General features: G+C 40.0%; 1 protein-coding gene across 1 annotated transcript in view; it reads right to left on the bottom strand.

The window, feature by feature from the left end:
• tcerg1l (transcription elongation regulator 1 like) overlaps positions 1–6,292 on the bottom strand; it is a 39,374-nt gene extending 33,082 nt beyond the window's left edge. The window contains exons 1-2 of the mRNA XM_067577319.1: positions 5,885–6,292; positions 3,220–3,461 (exon numbers count right to left, since the gene is read on the bottom strand). Of these exons, the coding sequence (XP_067433420.1) occupies positions 3,220–3,447 (228 nt within the window). The 5' untranslated portion in view covers positions 3,448–3,461; positions 5,885–6,292. The remainder of the gene's footprint in view (positions 1–3,219; positions 3,462–5,884) is intronic.
• Positions 6,293–23,933: the final 17,641 nt, after the last annotated feature.

The following is a 23,933-nucleotide window of genomic DNA, read 5'->3' as shown; positions in this document are numbered from 1 at the left end:
TGTATTTTTAGGTAGTTTAGAGTATTCCTTTCACACCTGACACAGAATAAGAAGGAATATTTACGTTTTTTCTATGTGACAAAAACATAAAGATAACTCTCTTGTTTACAAATCAATATGTAACTTTTTTTTAAAAAAGACAGCTAACAGAAGTGACGGACTTCATGTCTGGGGATCGTCATCAACATGGCATCACTCCACTCATCAACATCCCAGCATGCAAAGCGGAGCTGTTTAGCTCAAACTCGCAGCCTTGCAGACGTGAAAAGAAGAATCTGAAGAATCACAGAACATCAATGTTCACATGTTCTTTATGTCTCTCTCTCGGATGGATGGTGTGAGTGAAGAATCTCTTAAAACACTCACATCGTTCTCACATTCTTAAAAGGATTTCTCAATAAAGGTGAAGCAGCGCTCGGAGATCCATTATGACCGTGAAAATGAAAACACTTCATCTCTCTTCATCTCTGAACAAAAGGTTCACACCTTTTATTCCAAACATGATGAATCAGAGCTCAGAATAATCTGCAGTCAAGGTTTCAGGATGGCTGTGGAACTTAATGTCACATTTTAGAATTTTAGACGTTTTTTTCTTTGTTGGAAACAAACTTTCAAAAGAAAAATCACATCAGCTCCGTGAAACGACTTCAGAAGGCCTGTTGATAAGATGTTAAACACAGATTGTTACTCTGTCGCTGCTGTTTATGCAGAAAGAATTAAGGAAGAGCTGCATGAGATAATTAACGCCACCAATAATTAACAGACAATTATTCACTTTGCCCTCAGGGATCATTAAAGTTTCATCTTATCTCCAGACTGCAGAGGAGGCTGAACGGACTTAAAGACTCTTTAGATCAGACTGAAGGAGAGATGTGACGACTGTTTTAACTCCAACAGATGTGATCACATAAAGATTGACACGTCTTTCGATTCTACAAACTAATAAGCAGTAAAAGTCAAACAATATTTCGTATATAATCATATATTTCAGTATATAACAAAATATAACGCTGACCGAATCATTTCATGTTTTAACGACTTCCAGGTTCAGAGGCTGACTGTAGAAGCATTGTGGGAAATGCAGTCTTTGATCTGTTTACGTTGTTCCTGTATTTCATTTGACTGATTTTAAATATATAAAGATGGAAACAGCAGCAGTTTAACACTGAAAATGCCTGTATCAAGTGTGTGTGTGTGTCACATGTATCAGATGTGTGTGTGTTACCTGTATCAGGTATGTGTTACCTGTAATAGGTGTGTGTGTGTGTGTGTTACCTGTATCAGGTGTGTGTTACCTGTAATAGGTGTGTGTGTGTTACCTGTATCAGGTGTGTGTTAGCTGTATCAGGTGTGTGTTACCTGTAATAGGTGTGTGTGTGTGTGTGTTACCTGTATCAGGTGTGTGTGTGTTACCTGTATCAGGTGTGTGTTACCTGTAATAGGTGTGTGTGTGTGTGTGTGTTACCTGTATCAGGTGTGTGTGTGTTACCTGTATCAGGTGTGTGTTACCTGTAATAGGTGTATGTGTGTGTGTGTTACCTGTATCAGGTGTGTGTTACCTGTAATAGGTGTGTGTGTGTGTGTGTGTTACCTGTATCAGGTGTGTGTTACCTGTAATAGGTGTGTGTGTGTTACCTGTATCAGGTGTGTGTTACCTGTAATAGGTGTGTGTGTGTGTGTGTTACCTGTATCAGGTGTGTGTTAGCTGTATTAGGTGTGTGTGTTACCTGTATCAGGTGTGTGTTACCTGTAATAGGTGTGTGTGTGTTACCTGTATCAGGTGTGTGTTAGCTGTATCAGGTGTGTGTTACCTGTAATAGGTGTGTGTGTGTGTGTGTTACCTGTATCAGGTGTATGTTACCTGTAATAGGTGTGTGTGTGTGTGTGTGTTACCTGTATCAGGTGTATGTTACCTGTAATAGGTGTGTGTGTGTGTGTGTGTTACCTGTATCAGGTGTGTGTGTGTGTTACCTGTATCAGGTGTGTGTTACCTGTAATAGGTGTATGTGTGTGTGTGTTACCTGTATCAGGTGTGTGTTACCTGTAATAGGTGTGTGTGTGTGTGTGTTACCTGTATCAGGTGTGTGTTACCTGTAATAGGTGTGTGTGTGTTACCTGTATCAGGTGTGTGTTACCTGTAATAGGTGTGTGTGTGTGTGTGTTACCTGTATCAGGTGTGTGTTAGCTGTATTAGGTGTGTGTGTTACCTGTATCAGGTGTGTGTTACCTGTAATAGGTGTGTGTGTGTTACCTGTATCAGGTGTGTGTTAGCTGTATCAGGTGTGTGTTACCTGTAATAGGTGTGTGTGTGTGTGTGTTACCTGTATCAGGTGTATGTTACCTGTAATAGGTGTGTGTGTGTGTGTGTGTTACCTGTATCAGGTGTATGTTACCTGTAATAGGTGTGTGTGTGTGTGTGTGTTACCTGTATCAGGTGTGTGTGTGTGTTACCTGTATCAGGTGTGTGTTACCTGTAATAGGTGTATGTGTGTGTGTGTTACCTGTATCAGGTGTGTGTTACCTGTAATAGGTGTGTGTGTGTGTGTGTTACCTGTATCAGGTGTGTGTTACCTGTAATAGGTGTGTGTGTGTTACCTGTATCAGGTGTGTGTTACCTGTAATAGGTGTGTGTGTGTGTGTGTTACCTGTATCAGGTATGTGTTACCTGTAATAGGTGTGTGTGTGTGTTACCTGTATCAGGTGAGTGTGTTACCTGTATCAGGTGTGTGTTAGCTGTATTAGGTGTGTGTGTTAGCTGTATTAGGTGTGTGTGTGTGTTACCTGTATCAGGTGAGTGTGTTACCTGTATCAGGTGTGTGTTAGCTGTATTAGGTGTGTGTGTGTGTGTATTACCTGTATCAGGTATGTGTTACCTGTAATAGGTGTGTGTGTGTTACCTGTATCAGGTGTGTGTGTGTGTGTTACCTGTATCAGGTGTGTGTGTTACCTGTATTAGGTGGGTGTGTTACCTGTTATAGGTGTGTGTGTGTGTGTGTGTGTTACCTGTAATAGGTGTGTGTGCGTGTACGTTACCTGTATTAGGTGGGTGTGTTACCTGTTATAGGTGTGTGTGTTACCTGTATCAGGTGTGTGTGTGTTACCTGTTATAGGTGTGTGTGTTACCTGTATCAGGTGTGTGTGTGTTACCTGTATCAGGTGTGTGTGTGTTACCTGTATCAGGTGTGTGTGTGTGTTACCTGTATCAGGTGTGTGTGTTACCTGTATCAGGTGTGCGTGTTCAGGCATCAGGTGTGTGTGTTCAGGTATCCACACAGCTGGAGGGTAGAAGACCAGAGGGGGTGTGGCCTGGTATGCTGCCCCAGACCAGCTGGCCAACCACAGCCAGTGGGGGGCAGGTTCACTGTTGATGGACAACCAGGGCATTGCAGTGGTGGTTACCATGCCAACAGGCTGGTGACCTTTAAACCTCGAGACTGGCAACATCATGATGACATCACCACCTGACAGACAGACAGACAGACCAATCAGGACTGAGCAGAAGCAGTTTGATGGCATTTATTCAGACTGTTACCCACTGAAAACACGACACTGAACCATGTTTTCTCTCTGAAACATTAAACTTTAAGAGACTTTAAAAATAAAGCACAGCAGAAAATTCAAGATGAAAGAAACATGAAGAAATGATGAAAGAAGAAGTCAGGAAAGAAAAAATGTAAAAATACGATAAAAAGCCGGCAGACATTTGGAAGACAGAAATAAATTCTATTAAAAATACAGTTTTACACACTGAGCTGAGCTGACTTGTCATTATGGGTAAAAAATTCAACTCCTTAAACCCTGAAAGACTCAGATCTGATCATTCTTTACAATAAACACAGAAGAACAACATCTCCTGTCTGTCTTTTTATGTTTCTGCCTGTTTCCTCCGTTTGGTCTGTGGAAGTAAAACATCACAACTACAGCAGCCCCATATTAATACTACATCAGTACCTCATCAATACTTTATTTCTGCTTCATCAATACTGTATCAAAACACAACACTAACACATAAACGCTGCATCAATAAGTAATTAATTCAAAATCAATACCTTATAAATCCTGCATCGTGACTTTATCACTACCAACACCTCCTGCATCAATACTTCATCAATACTGCATCAATACTGCATCAATACTGCATCAATACTGCATCAATACTTCATCAATACTATATCAATACTTCATCAGTACTGTATCAATACTTCAGACTCACCAGGCTTCTGCTGTTGAAGAAGAACAAGTTATTCAGCTAAAGTTTCAGGCCAATGAGGCCTTTGAGTTTCACATCCACCACCTCCGACCAACCAGCTGCACTGAAGACACATCACACCTGCAACTGACGAATTGCACCTCACTGGTTGTACTGGTTCCGCTGCTGCTACTGGTTCCACTGGTTCTACTGGTTCTATTGGTTCCACTGATTCTACTGGTTCTACTGGTTCCACTGGTTCTACTGGTTCTATTGGTTCCACTGATTCTACTGGTTCTATTGGTTCCACTGGTTCTACTGGTTCTATTGGTTCCACTGATTCTACTGATTCTACTGGTTCTACTGTTTCCACTGGTCCTATTGCTGGTTTTTGACATAGTTCAGCCATCTTGACTGAATAATCTACTCAGTCTGTAAATGTTGCTGTGATGAATCTGTTCTCTGGTTCTCTGAAACCTTCGAGCTCTAAAATGAGAACGTTGTAGAACCAACAACACGTTCTGTTCTCAGGCAGGACGCTGAACGCTGCACCGCAGTCCGTCTGCAGAAGCTCAGAGCACCAACAAAACGGGTCGAAGCTGCTCTTTATCAGCAGCTGTTCAGGCTCTCCTGATGTTTTCAGTTTGTCTCAGTTTGTGTTTGAAACAGCTGTCAGCAGGTGTTTCAGTCTGTTCTGTCTAATATTACACTTGTTGTCGTTTCAGCGTTAACTGTAATTATTAAGCCAATTTAAACCAAATGTATCATTTGTATTTCAGAGTCGAACATTTCTGCACTTCTATCCAGTAATAATCTTTGTGACCAAAACTGTCACCATGTTGACCAATTATCTTTTGGTTGTCATGGACACAGATCTTTTCTTCTATACTGAGTGAAGCCTTCGGTTTCTTATTGTATTTTAATCTCAGCTTCAGTTTCAGTCGTCAGAAACATCTGGTGTACCTCAGAGTTCCCCTCTAGGTCCTTTTACTTTCTGTGTATATCTGTTTTCACAGGATGGTTTTATCTGTAAACATAATGTCCAATAATAAACTGATGATGCACGGATAAACATGCCAACATAAATTCATTTTTTATTATTGATCTGGTGAATCCACAAGACTTTTCAAACCTGTTTGATGTCTTTTAACATTTTACTGTCAACCTCAGATTTAACATGTTCCTCAGCCTCTCAGCTGAGCCTCAGAAATCCACAACAGTTCCGATTAAATTTGTTTGTTTGTTTGTTTCATTTCCATTTTGAACACACAGCCTGTCTAATGTGAAGAAGTGCTGCCGTGCATGTCGTAACGTCCCTGGGTTGATTCCAGAGTAAAGATGGAATACCTCAGTAATTACTAACAAAGAAGAAGACACGGCATGCTGAGAATATAAAGAGTGCTGTTTGTTTTCTGATGTCAATCAATCAACATGAGACATATCACAATTGATCCATGGCACTCTTACAGTCCAAACAGAAGAAAACAATCAATAAATCACAGAAATCAATTATAAATAATAGATAACAAATGATGAAATACACACATGTAGCTACAGTATAATAACTAATACTCATAGTAATACCTGTACTTGTAGTGCAGCTGTCAGTGTCAGTCCTGCTGCTGATGCAGTGTGTGCAGCTCGGTAAAATATAACGGGTTATTAACGGGTTGAATCCCAGTATGTGTCACCTACCAGCGGAGCGTCTCCGGCTTCTGTCCCGGTAAACTGCGCGTCAAACCGGCGGGACCGCCGACTCTCTCCGGTCCGGTCACGTCCTGTATGTCGGCTCCCTCCACCGGCTGCAGCTCTCAGGTCCTCACGGAGGTCTGCAGATCATCCTCACATCCGGTACAGGTGAAAGTATAAGCACACCGGGACTGACGAGAAGCAACAGTGACTTTAAAAAATACCGACAGACAGGCGGAGAGACTCCCGGTTCACACAGACACACACCGCGCGTGTCACGCAGCGGCGGACGATGCGACGTCTGTAGGTAGAAAAATACCGAAGTCCGCGTGCAGCAGAGCGCGTTCCGGTCACGGAGTCTCTCTCTCTCTTCCCCTCCCCTCTCTCTCTCCCTGGTACAAACCGATTAAAGCTCCGGTAAATGGAGCCGCTCTCAGATCAAAGAGCCGCCTCCCCTTTCAATGTGTGTGTATGTGTGTGTGTGTGTGACAGAGAGAGAGTGTGCGTGTGTGTGTGTGTGTGTGTGTGTGTGTGTGTGTGTGTGCGTGTGTGTGTGAGGTCTACATGTGTAGAAGGAGCTGTCCAGCAGTGGAGGTGCTGATATGTGGAGGACTGATAAATTTGTCGGTTCTGTAGCTCTAATATAATGGTCAATAATTTGTTCATTATTATTATTATTATTATCATTATTGTTGTTGTTAATATTATTTTGTTGTTAGTTAGTGGTAATAATAGTTGGAAAAGTAATCAGATTACTTTCTGGTCTAACATGATAAGACGGGATTGAACTCAGGAGCAGTAACTGACAGACACGCCTACTTCGCACTGGTCAGGTGTGTCCAGGTGTATAAATGGGTGGGGCAAAATTATAAATCTTCCCGGAGACACATTGAACATTATCACACCTGTGCCATTCATTATGTCGTCATGACAACAGCACAAAGACACACAGTGACATGCACACACACACACACACACACACACACACACACACACACACACACACACACACACACAGACTCAGTTCTATTAGTCAGCTGGTTAGTTGTGAGTTAGTTCAGCCAGCCTGTGTGAACATTCACAACGAGACGAGATGAACTACACGACGTTTAAACTAGTTTTTATTTGATAACAATTTATCTGCACATGAACCTCTGAACGTCACATGACCTCTGACCCTGACTGTCTTGTGATTGAACAGTTTGACATGAGACGGAAACACGACAGCGATCAAACTGTCATTATGATAATACTACAGCACTGTGTGTGTGTGTGTGTGTGTGTGTGTGTGTGCACACGTTTTTAATGTGTGTGTTTGTTTTATCTGATATCGGTAATTGTTTCTGAGATGTGAAGCTCTGTTATAATCTCTGTACACACACACACACACACACACAGTCAGTCTCTCTCTCTCTCACACACACACACACATACACACACGCACACAGCTAATATTGACAGGATGGATTGTGTATTCAGAGGAAGATTAACTGTTCACACATCGACCTTTCAGACGAACATAAAAGTCTGTGAAGTTACATCACTGTTTTATTGTGTATATGCAGTCTTTAACGGTTGATAGTGTATAAATGTGTATATAGTGTAAACACAGTCAGATGTGTAGCTCTCTATAGAAAGTACTTCAGTGTTTCTACAGGAACGAGTCATAGAAATGCAGCAGGAAAGTTTTCAATGGGCTTCATTTCTGACAGTACATCTTTTCTTGTCATAAAGTAAATAGAAAATACAGAATTTTATAATACTGTGATACAGTATTATTACAGTAAATGAGAATATTGCTGTAAAAAAAAAGTACCATAAATTATCTTATAGAGTGAAAACTGACTATGTACAAAAAAAGATCTGACAAACAAAAAAGCACCTGACTCCATCCTGTTCTCATCAACATCACACCTAATGTTGTCTCTTGTGAAACACTTTTGGCAAACTGGATCCAAGCCTGATAAGCAGATTGCTGTCAGTATGAATACATGCCAGTGTTTGAACATAAACTAAAGAGTTCTGGATAGATAGATAGACAGACAATTAACAATCTTACACCAAACATAAATAGAACACATACACAAGAGAAATTAATTATAAAATATGAAAGAACAAAAACAAAATGGCAGTAATATAAGTACATTACACAGGGATAAAACAGACACATTATGAAAAATAGGAGCATTCATTATATAAAACATCTTCCAGCAGAATCTTAAAATGTTCTAGGGATAAACATTTGTCTAATTTATTCCACGTATGAGGAGCATAACAGGTGAATGCAGTTTTTTCCATAAAATATCCAGGTAATGCATTCTTGTGAACAGGTACGGCATCCCATATTTCTAAGTCTTGAAAGTGATGATAAATAAAATGATAGCTTATTTAGGATGACTTTATAAATAATAACAAGACAGTGTTGTTCCCATTGAGTGGTTAGTGATGGCTACCCTAACTTCTCATACAGTGATGGGTTCTAAAACTGTTTCCTGTAATAAATCTAAGAGTACTGTGATACACAGCATCACAGGTCAGTGACATGGGTGTTAATTACATAGTCAAGCACTGATAAAAATATTGCCTGTACAATCTGCAACTTACTTCTAAAAGAGAGGCACTGCTTATTTCTATAAAAGAAACCTATTACAATTGAGCCCATCTTTGATTGCAGCAATTGTAGATAGATTTGGATTTTCAAACAGGTGACCGGAAGAAATAAAATGACTATTAAAAATATCTTTTTTTCTGAGACAAGGACAGGATCTAGAGGAAGGTGCTTGGGCAGAGAATAAGCACGACCATAATTTAGTGACTTAATTGTTTTCCAAAATTTTGCTGGATTACCACTACAATCAAACAACGTATCAACAAAATAACTTGACTTAGAATTTCTAATTGCCCTGACACATTTGTTTCTCAACTGTCTGAAGAACTTCCAATCCTTAGAGGACTTTGAGCCTCATGCTTTTGCCCATGCTACATCCATTAACCTTAACATCTCTGAACCAAGGATTCAATCTATTTATTTTTACCCTTTCCAAAAGAGAGCATGCTTATTTGCTAAGGAGTTAAAACATCTGTGAAATGGCTTAGGGCTAATTCAGGGTCAGGAATAGCACATAACCTTGTGATATCACTGGGAAATAAATCATGAAGAAAAGCCTGCTCAACAAAATGTTTAAAGTCCCTCTTTCTTTTTTTTGTCTGGAATCTCTAACGCAGAAAATTGGACAATGATCACTTAAGTCTAGTGCAAACACACCACTGGCTGTGAATTTATGCTGTTTGTTCGTTAGGATTATATCTATCAGGGTCAACTTTTCTGGCGGAGAAGGTAAAGAAATGAGCTGAGTTAAATTCTAATTCAATACAGTGATTTCAAGGTTGAGGTCACCCATGAGCAAAACTTTAGAATCCTCAGATATAAAATTTACCAATTTATCCAGCACTTTGATGGGCAGACAGGGGGTAATAGGCCCTGATTACCACCGTATTATTATTAGGATTTAGAGAGACATTTAATGCTAGCAGTTCAAATTCTTTTGGCAGAGACACAGAGCGCAACACAGAGACAGCAAGAGTTTCTCACAATAATAACAAGCCCTCCACCACTTTGGTTCGGTCCACCCTTATGTATTGTAGCCATCAAGTGCAATGACATCGTCCTTAATTTCATCAGTCAACTAAGTTTCTGTTAGTATTAAAATATCTTGATTGGTTTATTGGACCCAGATTCTGATGGAGTCCATATTTGGTACCAAGCCTCTCACATTCATATGGATTAATCCAAGACCTCTGTGATTTCAGAAATCAAGAGGAGTATTAACTAAAACTTGATTAGGGGCAGACACACAGCTGATGTGAAATAGGTTGCAAGTATTAGCTCCCCGCTGAGGCCTCTGGGATGATACAGCCTGTTTTTGCAGATGACTGGGATTGTAGAGGCAGGAGATGACCGACAGGAGGAGCACTCAGCAGTTACTGTAGGTGGTGGGGATGGCAGCCTGGAGCTGTCCATGTTGCAGCTGGACTTAGTGGCATTTATATTGCAGGAGGAGTTCACAAGTCTAAAACTATTTGTTGACCTATTACAAAAAGAAGTGTCAGGAATAGGGGACCTTATAGGGTTGATAGAGGGTCCTGGCTCCACATGAGCAATGGAAGAGAAGCATGAGGAACCCAAGAGGACTGGTGCTTGGACCCCAGGGATGTCAATAGTGGTGGAACTGGTCAGAGTGAGTGGACGTCATTGGGAGTGTTAGCGGAGCACTGGAGTGGGTGACAGAGAATTAAGAACCAGTTATTGCAGAGTTTGTTCTGACATTCCTAATGATGGAGTCACCTATGACCAGAGTGACATTATGAAGTGAGGATGTAAACATGTATAAACTGTTCTGCAGATCCACAGAGTTTTGTTGGTTGTTTGTGTTTGAGTGAGAAAAGTATTCAGGGCATTTGAGGGCTGTAGTCACTGAATGCAGTTTGATCCATAATTGTTGCTGTTTTGTTGACTGTGTGAAGGCCTTGTTGGCCTCCTTGTGTCTAAGTGAACACCCATAGTGTTCATAATCACCTGGATATCAGTAAACTACTGCCATCAGTCCTTGATATTTCATCTGCCTCCTGGACCGTAAACCATAACTAAAGACCAGAGCCTCATGTGCAAAAGTTGCTCTCACGTCTCAGCTGATTAAATGTTTTGAGAAAATCATCAAATCTCTTATCATTAACAAATTGCCATAGCGGACCCAATGCAGTTCACCCATAGGAGCAATGGCAGGGTGGACGATGCTACACTCACTTTACTTAACCTCCTTTACAGCCATCTCGAACAAGGGAAAACTCTTGCTTGCCTCCTAATCGTCGACTTCTTCACTTTTAATACCACACAGCCCCATATCATGGCAGAGAAGGTCATATCCCATTTCACCTTAGACCTCTCTTTGGTGGGATGGATATTGGACTTTTTGACAAACAGACCCCAGAGAGTGAGAGGTAACAGAGTCCTGTCCAATAAGTGGCTTTCCTCCACTGGTTCTCCTCAGGGCTGTATTTTATTCCCCTTACTGTACATACTGTGTACTGACAGTTGTAGGAGCCTGTATGAGAATAGGCATATGATAAAATACACCAATCATTCCTTTGTTGTCAGTTTGCTTTACAACGATGAGTCTGTGCACAGGAAGGTTTTAAATGACTTTATTGACTGGTGTAAAGCTTCTCACCTCAAGATCAACACAAGTAAAACGAAGGACATGCTGACTGATTTTAGAAAAAACCCACCCACTCCATCTCAGACTGTCATAGCAGACAACACAGTTGAGATTGTTAGTACCTACAAATACCTGGACACAATCATTGAAGACAAACTGTAATGGGAGGATAACACAAACACCATCCGCTCCAGAGCACAACAAAGACTGTTTTTACTGAGGAAACTAAACTCTGTTGATGTGGACAAAAAGGTTGTGACTCTGTTTTATAAATCTTTTATTAAATCAATTTAATTTTAACTTTTGTCCTGATCTACTGGTTTGGGAATCTTAAGGTGAGAAGTTAGACAAAGCTACAGAGACTGGTGAACAACTGCTCTAAGATCACAGGGGTGTCCCAGCTCAGTCTCTGCGCTCTGTACAAAAAGGCCACCTCCATCCTGGCCGACCCATCCCACCCCTGGTACCAGCAGTTCCACCTGCTGCCCTCTGGGTGGAGGTATATAGTCCGTAGGCTGAGAAGCTACAGAGCTCCAGGCTCCTTCAGTCCTGAGGCAATTTCTGCCACTAATCATGAACTATAGTCCACCTTTCATTGTTGCACTTTTTACTCATTGTACTTCGTAAACTTGATGTTTATTACTTGTTGTTTGTAGTGTTTTTTTGTTTTTGTATACACAGAATGGTTCTCCCATGTTTTTTATGCTGCACCAGGATTGCCCTTCAGGACAATATAGATTTATTGAATTGAACTGAATTGAATTGAATTGAATATTCATGAAACTCATAGGAACCGCTACTGCTTCATTTTAATTTTAACATGATCTTCAGTCGATCTTTGTCTGCCTCCAGCAGGAGCTTAATCAATCGAAATTTACTTTCTCAAACCAGTTTTAGCCAGGAACATGAATTATAAAGACAGTAGACTGTTAACTGCATATTGCACACATACTGAGCAATTTCAAGGAAAAAAAACATTTCTTTGTGTCATTTACAACATTTATATTTTATGATGTGTGTATTTTCAATATATATCATGTCTTACAGACAGTTAAATATGCAAAGTTACTTTAAAATGTATTCAGCAACATCTTCATCATCACAGACAGCTGATGTTATGAAACTCTCAATGGCGCGAATGTGCACACGCTCTTAAGTTCTGCTTTGGGAAAAATGTGTGAGCGTTCATAGAAACACTCATAGAAAAGCAGTGGTGGAAAGTACATGGAGTACATTTACTCAAGTGAATTTTGATGCTACTTTATACTTCCACTCTACTACATTTCAGAGGGAAATATTGTTCTTTCTACTCCACTACATTTATTTGACAGCTTTAGTTACTTTTCAGATGAAGATTTGACACAATGGATAATATAACAAGCTTTTAAAATACAACACATTGTTAAAGATGAAACCAGTGGTTTCCAACCTTTTTGTCTTTTGACGTCTTACAAAAAGCAGTGTGTAGTCGGGGTCACATTTCACATGTCTATGAGTTGTTAACAGCTCCACCAAATAGTGATTTTTCCCTCTAAACTTCTCACATGCTTTCATTTCAATAAATGTTCAAATGATCCAATATTTCAGCAAAAATCAAAGATTAGAGAAAAAGTCCAAAAACTGAAAACAGATTTGTGTATCAGAACTTTGTTTTTTCTTCTTTCCTCTCCCATTAATCATCTCACCACCCCTCAGATTTATCTGCTGACCCTTTGGAGGGGCCCGACCCCTAGGTTGGGAACCACTGGACTAAACTAGCTAACTGTATATAAAGTAGTGTAAACTAGCTCCACCTCCAGCAGCTACAACAGTAACATGCTGCTCTAACACTGATGCTTCACTATTAATAATCTAATGATGTCATATATAATAATATATCAGTCAGAGGGACCAAACCACTACTTTTACTGCAATACTTTAACTACATCAAGCTCATAATACTTATGTACTTTTACTGTAGTAGGGTTTTTCATGCAGGACTTTTACTTGTAATGGAGAATTTTTATATTGATGTGATCTGAGTACTTCTTCCACCGGTGTCAAAAACACTCTTGAATTCTAAGATCGATCATTTTTGGGAAACAAGGCCCAGTTTCTCTTCTCATTTTTGTCCAAAACACTTGAAAACAGGTGGAAAGCTGCTTGTGTGTTTGTGATGCAGGTAGAGCTCATTGAGAGTGAAGACAACACGAAGCAGGTTCTCAGTAATCCCCTCGTGTAGAGTATAAATCAAGCTTAATACCTGAACACCTTTCAACAAAACAACGGTTTGTATTGAACTTCAGCTCTCTCACTCTGACACTCTGAGTCTTTGGAGTAAAAGGAAAGTACTTGTAGTGACAACATCCAGAACCAGCAGGTAGGTGGGATCAGTATAAAAACCTCAGAAACAGGTGAAAACACGAGACAAGTCTCCACAAATTAAAACTCTGTCTTACTGAAGCTTAATGACTGGCAGGACTTCAGAGGATTTCTGAATAAATTTCGCATGGCTGCCAGCCTAGTGGAGCTTTACCCCTGATTCAGTTAATTCATATTACCAGCGGATATCAGAGTACATTTAACACATGTTTTATGTATAACTGCTAATCCCTGGTGGAGGTGTAAATGAGACAAGTCTGCAAGGGTTTTACATTCATAAAGGATTCCACTACAGCCAAAAACCCTGAGTGTATTAAAATATGAAGCCAAACGTCATTTTAGAACTACTTTATTTACATTGCATTATATCACTATATAATATAATAAAACTGTGCTTAGATGTTGTTATTGTTACACTATATGCTTTATCATAGTATTCTCTTTGATATGTGTTACATATACGTTATAGGCAAGGCAAGGCAAGATTATTTATATAGCACATTTCAGCAACAAGGCAATTCAAAGTACTTTACATAAAACATTAAAAGCATCGAGACAAAGTACAAAATAAACTCACCATAAAAGGACATTTAAATACAGTTTAAAAAGTCATTAAATAGCTAAGAGAATAGAAAACAAAAAGAAGCTAAAATAAAATAAGGCAGATATAAATTATTATTAGAATTAGTTACAGTGTAGTGTAAGAAACAAATAATTATTTGATTTAACAAAATGCAAACAGAAAAGTCTTCAGCTGTGATTTAAAAGAACTGAGAGTTGCAGCAGTGATGATTCAAACCAGTTTAGTACTGAGTGTCAGAAAGTCCCAACCAGTTTTCCAGTCTGTCTAGTAATATGTTGTGGTCGACCGTGTTAAATGCGGCACTGAGATCCAGTAATACTAATACTGTAATTCTGCCGCTGTCAGTGTTTAAGTGTATGTCACTGGAGACCTTAACAAGAGCAGTCTCAGTGCTGCGGTGTGGTCGAAATCCTGACTGGAAGACATCAAAATGGTTGTTTAGTGCCACAAAGTTGTTCAGCTGTTGAAAAACAGCTTTTTCAATGATTTTACTTGAAAATGTGAGGTTTGATATGGGCCCATAGTTGCTCATTAGTGATGTGTCTAGATTGTTCTTTTTTTAAGTGGCTTGATGACGGCAGTTTTCAGGGCCTGTGGGAAGACACCTGAGAGAAGAGATGTGGTGACAATCTGTAGAAGATCTGAGGCCATGCAGTTTGAAACAGTTTTGAATAAGCCTGTAGGCAGAAAATCAAGGCAGCAAGAGGAGGATTTCAGATGTTGTATAATGTCCTCCAGGTTTTTATGGTTGATTGGATGGAATTGTGTCATACTACTTGGATTGATTTTAAGTGGACACAGGGACAACACATATCCTGCACCTGATATGGAGGCACTGACTGCTTGTCTAATTTTCTGAATTTTGTCAGTGAAGAAGGCAAATTCATTGCAGGCCTTGGTGGATGGAAGTTCAGGGGCTACTGACACAGGAGGGTTTGTTAGCCTGTCGACAGCAGCAAATAAGGCACGTGTATTATTATTGTTTTTGGCAATGATGTCAGAGCAGAAGGACCGCCTTGCATTTCTCAGTTCCAAATTATAAATGCAAAGTCTTTCTTTATAGATGTCATAATGAACCTGGAGATTTGTTTTTCACCACCTGCGTTCAGCTTTTCGACTCTCTCTTTTTTTCCATTCTGACCAATGTGGCGTTTCTCCATGGAGATCTCCTCTTACTAGAGACAACCTTCACCTTAGTGGGTGCAATGGCATCAATAACATTTGTAATTTTAGAACTGAAATTATCTACAAGCTCATTGACTGAGACCCAAGAGAGGGCAGGTGTGGAAGAGAGAGCCTGAATAAATATTTCACTGGTGTTTTCAATGATATACTGTTTTGTGATGACCTCTGTTTGAACGTTTGTGTGCACATAGCACTCTCAAAGAAAACACAGCAACATCAGTCACCACAACCTTAGAAATGTTCAGATGTTTAGAGATGATTAAGTCCAGAGTATGCCCCTTGTTGTGTGTGAGCTCTGTCACATGCTGGACCAGTCCATAGTTACCAAGAACACAACGCAGTTCTTTAGTGCCACTGTCCTGAGGGACTCGATAAGAACACACTAGGTTGTTGGGGAGGTTTTTTGCTAGTTCTCCCTTTCACAGCTGTCCACAGCTGTGTCCTACTAAGAACAGGAGTTGAAGACGCGCTCCGCCTGGATGATAATGCAGGCCAGCCAGTCGCATCACAAATCTCAGGGCGCTGGGCTCTGCCCGTTATTCGTCCTGTCATTTTCCTAGGAAAAGATTTACTCTTAGGCTTTGCACCAAGAGAGTTCCAGGGAGGACTACCACTTTTAGATTTATTACCCAGTACACAGCCCTCCTGTTTCTTGGTAGTCTTGTTGGTGCTAATTAGCCGTGTGTTAGCATGCTCTTGTCCATGGTAAAGTGGTATCATTCCCACAAAGTCCATTCACTCCCACGTTCACTTCTAACTGATGTCCACTGAGTCTGGATTTGATCTCATGGTCTTCTCAAATAATTTTGCTTTTGGTTTGACATACTTGCATTGTTGATTTCTGGTTGACATTGTGGGTGTATGTGATGTGCTATTGTGGGTAGCTTTGTATTTTGTATTTTGTATAATGTGTTCTGTGGTTTTTGCTTTGCACCGTTTGTTGTTGTGCTGTTGTATGTTTTGATTGTGGGGGACTACATATGTAAATTAGCTTTGAGCTAATTCTGGTGCAGTGCATCATTTATGTTAAAAACTGTATACTGTCCCGATAAATAGATACAATACAATTCTGGTTTCCAGCACTGCAACCTTCTGTGGAAGTTTGTGGTAGTCGTCAGTGGAGGAGGAAGGCATCTTGCTGCCAATTAGCTTTAGCTAAGTACCACATTTCCAGTCACTGCAGTACAGGCTTGTGCTGAGGAGGTTGTAAAAATGTTCAAATATGGCAATAGCCTATTATATCCTAAAAGAATTACAGTCCCAGTGATTTATTAGTATCCTGGAGCTGCTGCTCGTAGTTCCTCACAGAAGAAAAACAAGAATATCATAAATGCAAGCAGAGGCGAGAGCAAACGGCAAAGCGTCTGCACTGTAAGAAAGCAACGTTTTCTTACAGTGCATTATTAAAGCACAGGTTCACAGTTTTGTGTCTTAAAACAGCAGTCAGGTGTCTGTATGAACAGTGAAAGAGGTTTTCCTTGCTGTAATCATTCTTCCTGGCCAAAATCCGCAATGTGTCCACACAGTCATTTTGTGCAAAAATGCATGTAAAATTGATGTGGCGCTTCTATTCAGCTTCAGCAGTCTGAGTTAGTCATATCAAGTGGATATCTGACATAATTTACAGTCTTTTTAGCATCAAATTTCCTCTTTGTGTTTCCCTGTTGAGCTGCAGGTGGAAGTATAGTAACAAAAAGAGGAACTTTGGCACGAAAAAGTCAAGTCAGTTTTATTTACATAGATCAATATCACAAATAAGAGGCATGCTTCAAGGGGCTTTACAACAACATACATCACCCTCTATCCTCTTCATAGGGGCTTGTGAGAGAAGAATACAAATGGATGGATTCTGCATTGAGACAGGACTGCTTCCACCCACATACCAGCGTCAATCTCAGCCATGAACTGACGTTTGGAGTCTGAGAGAATCGGTATGGAGGAGTGGTTGAAATGTCTTCCTGCTCTGACTGAGGAGGGCTAGTAAAGGTGCAGTGAGAGACGTCTGTAAAAGTTCATGTTGGCCATTGATGACTCAGAATCCAGATGAGTGGACTCAAAAACAGGACTAACACGCAGATTATATGAATTCATTACTTTTATTAATTGTAATTCTGTTGGTTTTGTCTTGAGTTTTTAGGAGAAGTCTTTGTGTCAGCGTTCAGATTCAGAAGTCATGAAACAAGACGGTCGGCACACTGAGGCTACATGAATCACAGTTTTTATGCAAAAGTGACATGTGTCCAAAGCAGGAGTTTCAGCTTATTCCTGCAAATACCTCCATCCACATTAAAATGCCAAAATGGGTAATACTCCTCCTAAAGGGCGCTTTTGCGGAGGACAGATGAGTAAGTCAGTCACAGAAAACCAGCAAAGAAGAAACGTTATATTGTTTCTGCAGCAGCTTCCTGATATTTACTTTATTGCAGCAGATTCCAACAGTTTGAGCAGAGAAAGGTGGTAGATGATAGATATGACAGAGTTTCTACAAAACTCTGCACAAACAAAATTTACACATTTACACAACACAACACAATTTACTCAGATTTGGGAAAAACTCCATTATAGTCAGAACGGACGCCAAAATGGAGAGAACGAATTTGGCTGGCTGAGTGTGGACAAAGTCTGAGGGGCAGGTGTGCAGGTGAGTGTGAGTCAGGTGACAGGAGCCGGGCGTCTATGGGATTAAATTTGTGTCATAATAATTAAACAAAATCTCCCAAGAATCAAACAAAAAGAATTTAATTGAAAGTGAATAAAAATAAATTGAAACAACAACAACAAAAAAACCTCAAAGGCAAAACTTCAATGAAACTAAAAGTGTGAAACATTTGATAACCGTATTACAGAATCCCTGAAAGGCGACGAAGAACAAAAAAATGTCTTGAGATCCAATTTCTAAGTCTGATCTTAATTCTTTTCTCTCTTGTGTTCAATAGTTAAGGACAAGTGAAAAAAAAGGTTTTGCCAGGATCATTTTTCTAAGTTTTTGTTTTTCCATGTGTGAAAGTAGCAGGTGAAAACTTTTTTTTTTCTGTTGTTCTCTGTTGTAATACTCATTTTGGCCACAAGACGGCAAAGTTTTTTGTTTTTTTTCTTCATCATCTGTGAAAGTAGCAGGTAAAAAAGATTTTTCTAAGTGTTTGTTGTTGTAATACTCATTTCGGCCACAAGGGGCCACAAGTGCACCATTACCCCACTTTCTAAATAGGACTGAAAGCATTCATGTTTTCTTCCAGGTGAGTTTTAATAGCTCCATACCCTCTAAACACAAGCTACATATATTGTGTATTAGCAAGTTAGCTATACTGCCATTAGCTGTTAACGGCTAACAGCTGATAGCATGCTAGCTAGCGGGCTAACAAGTATTACAACAAACACTTAGAAAAATCCTGACAAAAAAAACCTTTTTCACCTGCTACTTTCACAGAGGATGAAGAAAAAAACAACAACTTTGCCGTCTTGTGGCCTAAATGAGTAGAGAGAACAACAGACCTGCTACGTTCACACATGAAAAACAAACAAAAAAAAACTTAGAAAAATGATCCTGGCAAAAAAAAAAAAATCCACCTATTTTCACAGGTGAAAAAAAAACATGATCCGGGCAAAACCTTTTTTTTTCACTTGTCCTTAACTCTTGAACACAAGAGAGAAAAGAATTAAGATCAGACTTGGAAATCGGATCTCCATTTCTAGCCTTTCAGGGCTTCCGTACCATATTCTCAGTTCTCTGAGGTTCTCGGTGCGGTCCCTTCTTTCAGTTTTGCTGCCGAATTTTTCTCATAATCTTTATCTTCTGCCTGCTGCTGAATGTAACAGAATTTTAACCTTCTTGATTGGCTATTTCTTACTGAAATGTACCATGGGAGTTGTAGTTAAATTCTACCCTGAATACCCAGGATGTAAACTTTTCTGTGACTTCCTGTATATTCTGACTTGACTGCAGCTTTTTGTCACTTCCTGCTGCTGCATCCTGATCTCGTTCACTTTCCAGGCGCAGTTCATCTCAAACGAGCCTGATGACGTATCTGCCATATGAGCCTGTTTTCCACATTAAGTATCGCAGATATTTAACAAATAAACGACTGTGTTACGTAGGTAGTTTGGACTTTTTCTCTGATCGATTATTTAGTGATGATTGAACAGTTTGTGTTCCTGTCTGACTGTCAGAAACAGTTCAAACAGAATGTTTCATAAAGAAAGTCTGAAATCGTTATGAATCTTTTATATTCTCATCTTTCTTCTCTGTGTGGCAGTTTGTCATCGTTTTAAATGACTGCTGGACACACACACACACACACACACACACACACACTCACACACACACACACACACACACACACACACACACACACACTCACACACACACACACACACACACACACACTCTCAGTGCTAGTGAGGGGTGAAATTGAGTTGTTTCAGTCTGCAGACTGAAGAGAACAGAGGAGAGGCAGAGCTGCCTCCCCCCCTCCCTCCCCCTGTTGTCATGTTGTGATGATGAAAGCTGTTTAATGGGCTGCAGTCGGCATGACAACACAAGGCACGCCCATTAACCCCCCCCCCCCCCCCCGCACACCTGTCAGCCTGCTGTGATTGGTTAAACTGTTTCCTAAAACACAATTATCCTCCTCTTCTCTCTTCTTCTTCCTCTCCTCATCTTCCTCCCCTCCTCCTCTTCTCATCTCTCTCTCCTCACCCTTCTTCTCCCCTTCTCATCTTCCTCTTCTTCTCCTCCTCTCCCTTCCTCTCCTCATCTTCCTGTCCTCCTCTTCCTGTCGTCCTCCTCTTCTCATCTTCCTCTCCTCATCTTCCTGTCCTCCTCTTCCTGTCGTCCTCCTCTTCTCATCTTCCTCTCCTCCCCTCTTCTCATCTTCCTCTCCTCATCTTCCTGTCTTCCTCTTCATCTCCTCCTCTTCCTCCTCTCATCCTCTTCTCATCTTTCTCTCCCCCTCATCCTCTCGTCCGCTCCTCATCTTCTTGTCCTCCCCTTCCTGTTCTTCTCCTCTTCTCTTCCTCTTCTCATCTTCCTATCCCTGCCTCTTCTCCTCCTCTGTCATCCTCCTCTTCATCTCCTCCTCTTCCTCCTCCTCCTTCTCCTCCTCCCCTTCTCATCTTCCTCTTCTCCTCCTCTCTCATCCTCTCCTCATCTTCCTGTCTTCCTCTTCATCTCCTCCTCTTCCTCCTCTCATCCTCTCCTCATCTGCCTGTTCTCATCTTCTTCTCCTCCTCTTCATCTCCCCCTCTTCCTCCTCTCTTCCTCTCCTCATCTTCCTGTCCTCCTCCTCCTCTCCTTTCCTTCTCTCTATGCAGTTGTATCATCACCATGGAAACACATCAGCAGCATTCTACAGTGTCAACAGTCGTTACCATAGTGATTAATGCAAATGTGTGTATATGTATTTTTTCTATCTCAACATGTAAAAAGGGTTCAGGACTGAAAGAACTCAGCTCGTGTGTTTTTTCCTGCTGCTGTGACACTGAGTGTTTGTTTGTTTGTTTGTTTGTTTGTTTGCTCATCACAGAACAAACACGTATTTAGTCGCAGCGGATCCACGTCTCTCATCATAACTGTAATAAAACTGTTTAATCATGTAAATGAACGTTTACTCGCAGCATCGCTCTGAATCTGCACCCTAAAAGCTTTACTGTTACCATAGCAACCAGGAAGTACACCATAGGAAAACAAATGTGATTTTTTTAAGTGATGAACAGAAAATGCTTGACTTTCATTTTTATATTTTGTGATCTATAAACTAAACTAAAATGTTAACTTATATATTCGGAGTTTGTTGTTGTTTTAGCTTCTAATCAGGATTTTTTTTACTTCTTATCAACCTTTTTAAAGTGTTTTTCAGTTTTTTGTTGATGTGATTTGACTCTTTTTCCTTTGGACTCGTCTCTGTCTCTAATCATTTAAACATTTTAATCTAAAAATACTCATAATGATGAATTCAGATGAGATAAATGCAGATGAAGAGCTCAGCCTCTGTGTGGAAGTAAAACAGAGTTCTTTGGGCCACAGTTTCATCCGTTAATGAGCTTGATGCTTCGTTAAGCTTTTCGGCCCTCGTTAACCAATCAGCCGTGGAGCAGAGCGGCCGAAATTAGAGTCTTTGCTAAAATTTTCTGCTCTCTAAAAAAAAAAAAAAAACCCATATTAACAAGTTATTCAGCCCTCAAGAACGATTCTCCATCAAACCAGAAAGTAATCAGCCAGTGAGGTGAAATGATTACTCAGAACAGTTTGTCTTGTATAAAACAGACCACACAGAGCTTTTATATTTAGAATAAACACATCTTTTAATGGTATATTTTCTCCCGTGATCTCAACTTTCTCGATACAGAGGAAGTTTACAACAGTCAAGTGTCCATATGAGGAATGAAAGAGGTTTTCCTCGCTGTAATCATATAATCAATATTATTATTACCGTCAGTGGCAAAAACAAGCACTTTTTTAGTGGATGTACATTGACTGGGTGCTTTTGCCCCAAAGGGTTACATTGCAGCTCATTACGCAGCTTGTAAAAGAAAACTGAATAACAGGTTATCATTTGATGTATTTCTTCAATATATCATACATGTTTCAGACAGTGTTTAAGTTCAGTTTAGTGTTAGTTTGTGTTTGCTGTGTCTATTCTAAACTTAGTTCTTTGCTGTGTAAGATGAGGCAGTTGTGTGTCTAACAGTTAAGTTTATTCTGTTATACCTTTACCTGAGCCAGTGATAAGATAAACTGTAGTTATGTAGATGTTTATGTGTAAAACTGATAAGCTTTAGAGGATAGTGTGGTTTGTCCTTAATTTAATATAGTAGTAATGTTATTTAGTGATGCTACTTGGTGCTTATGTACTGTCATATATGGTCGTGAAGAAAGTCTGTTCCTAGGTTAGCTGAACTTTTGACTTATGTTTCTATCTGAGGGTTGCTGACCTGTAAGGTTAGTAAACAGATGTCTTAAATTCTGTACGAGGAGTATTTAAGGGACTGGTTAACTTTTCAGACAAAGAAAAGATAGCTAGGTGGTATCTTTGTCTCCAGAACTATGATGCTTTATACTTCTGATTGTATTATTTGATTACACTATTTCATAACCTGACAATGCTCTCTTTGTGTGTTTATTGAGTGATCAGCAATTTCCCATTACAAGCTGCAGTGCTGTCACTCACTACTGGACAAGTTTCAATAAATGTCTCCATTAGTCACTTAGAGGTCCAGGTTGAAAAATACTGAAGTTTCCCTTTAATGTGTTATGGATTGATGAATCCAGAATGTGTCTCACCTTTTAAGGCATATATGTAAATCACCTCCCCGCTGTAGTAGAGACCATTTCAATCCCACAGAAACACACACTTGAAACTGTCCATCAGACAGGATTCAATAGAAGTGATACTGGAAGGACGAATGTGTAACATGATCATACCTTCAGGCTTCTGTAGCGACAAAAATCTGAGGGAGAATACAAACAGTATTACAAGTACTACACGTATGAGTACAGTGTGCAGTACATGTGTGACAGACAGACGGACAGGAAGTAACCGAGGGCTCTGTTATAACAAGAAACACGCTCTCTCTGCTGTCTCACAATTATAACATGTTTTCAGGCAACACACACAAACATCTCTGTAATATAATGAACTGAGGCGACATACACCGATCACAAACAGGCCACACTGTCATTATAGTGTGGTCTCAGGCAACCCCCCCCCCCCACACACACACAAACACACACACACACACACACACAACAGCCTGTTTCCAGACATCTTAGTGATGATGAGATAAAATGCTGAATTATTTAAATTAGAAAACGAGGCGATCAGTAGACTCGCTCAGTTCGATTCCTGGCGGCGGTAATGTGTGTGTTCAGGGTGGGAAGACGGTGAGGGATCACAGCCAGCAGAGGTGAACCTTCTAGATGTTCCTCCTCCAGGTGAAGCTGAGACGTCATGTGATATAGAGATAGATCAAAACCTTTGTCTCCTGATAACGATCAATCTGAGAAGTGTTTCTATAAACGCTCTTAAATTTTTAGATGTGTTTTGTGGGTTCATGTCCACACTGTTAAGAGCATCTTAACGTCAGCTGTCTGTGGTGATGAATATGATGCTGAACAGATGTAAAAGTAACTTTACATATTTAACTGTTTTTAAGCTGCTATATAATGAAAATATTCAGTGTAAATTCAGTTTTCAGTATGAACATAAAGTCTCATGTGCATTAAACTACAGTTTAAAGGTTATAAAAAGCACTTAGAAGAGTCTAACGCTTACACAGCACAATAGTATCCAACCAGCAACAAGAGGAGCAGTAAGAAGCGTTTACTAGAGTCCAGTCCTCAGAACATTTAGCCATATTCAAGCTAAATGAAGCAGCGGAGCTTCTTTTAAGTTTCATGAATATGTGTCAGTGTTAGATCTGCTGCGTGTAAACACGAGACAAACATAAACACCGTCAATAGAAAGAAAAGAGAAAATACAGAAATGGAAAATGAACCCACGTGAAAAGTTTCAGCCACAAGAGATGAAAATATGATGAAGACGAGGAAGAGTAGGATGACAACACAAAGTGTCGGGTTAATTGTTTAATTAATTTTTGCGTGTTGGTTAAGTTTTACTTTCTAATTTAAACATCAGCATCAACTCATTTTACATCAAACGCCAGTGAACAAGGAACACCAGTATTTATGAAAACAGTAAAGACTTAAAACAAT

This window comes from Thunnus thynnus, chromosome 20 (genome assembly GCF_963924715.1).
Source record: "Thunnus thynnus chromosome 20, fThuThy2.1, whole genome shotgun sequence".
In the NCBI taxonomy this organism is placed as follows: Eukaryota; Metazoa; Chordata; class Actinopteri; order Scombriformes; family Scombridae; genus Thunnus; species Thunnus thynnus.
This window is presented reverse-complemented; position numbering and strand designations above follow the sequence as displayed.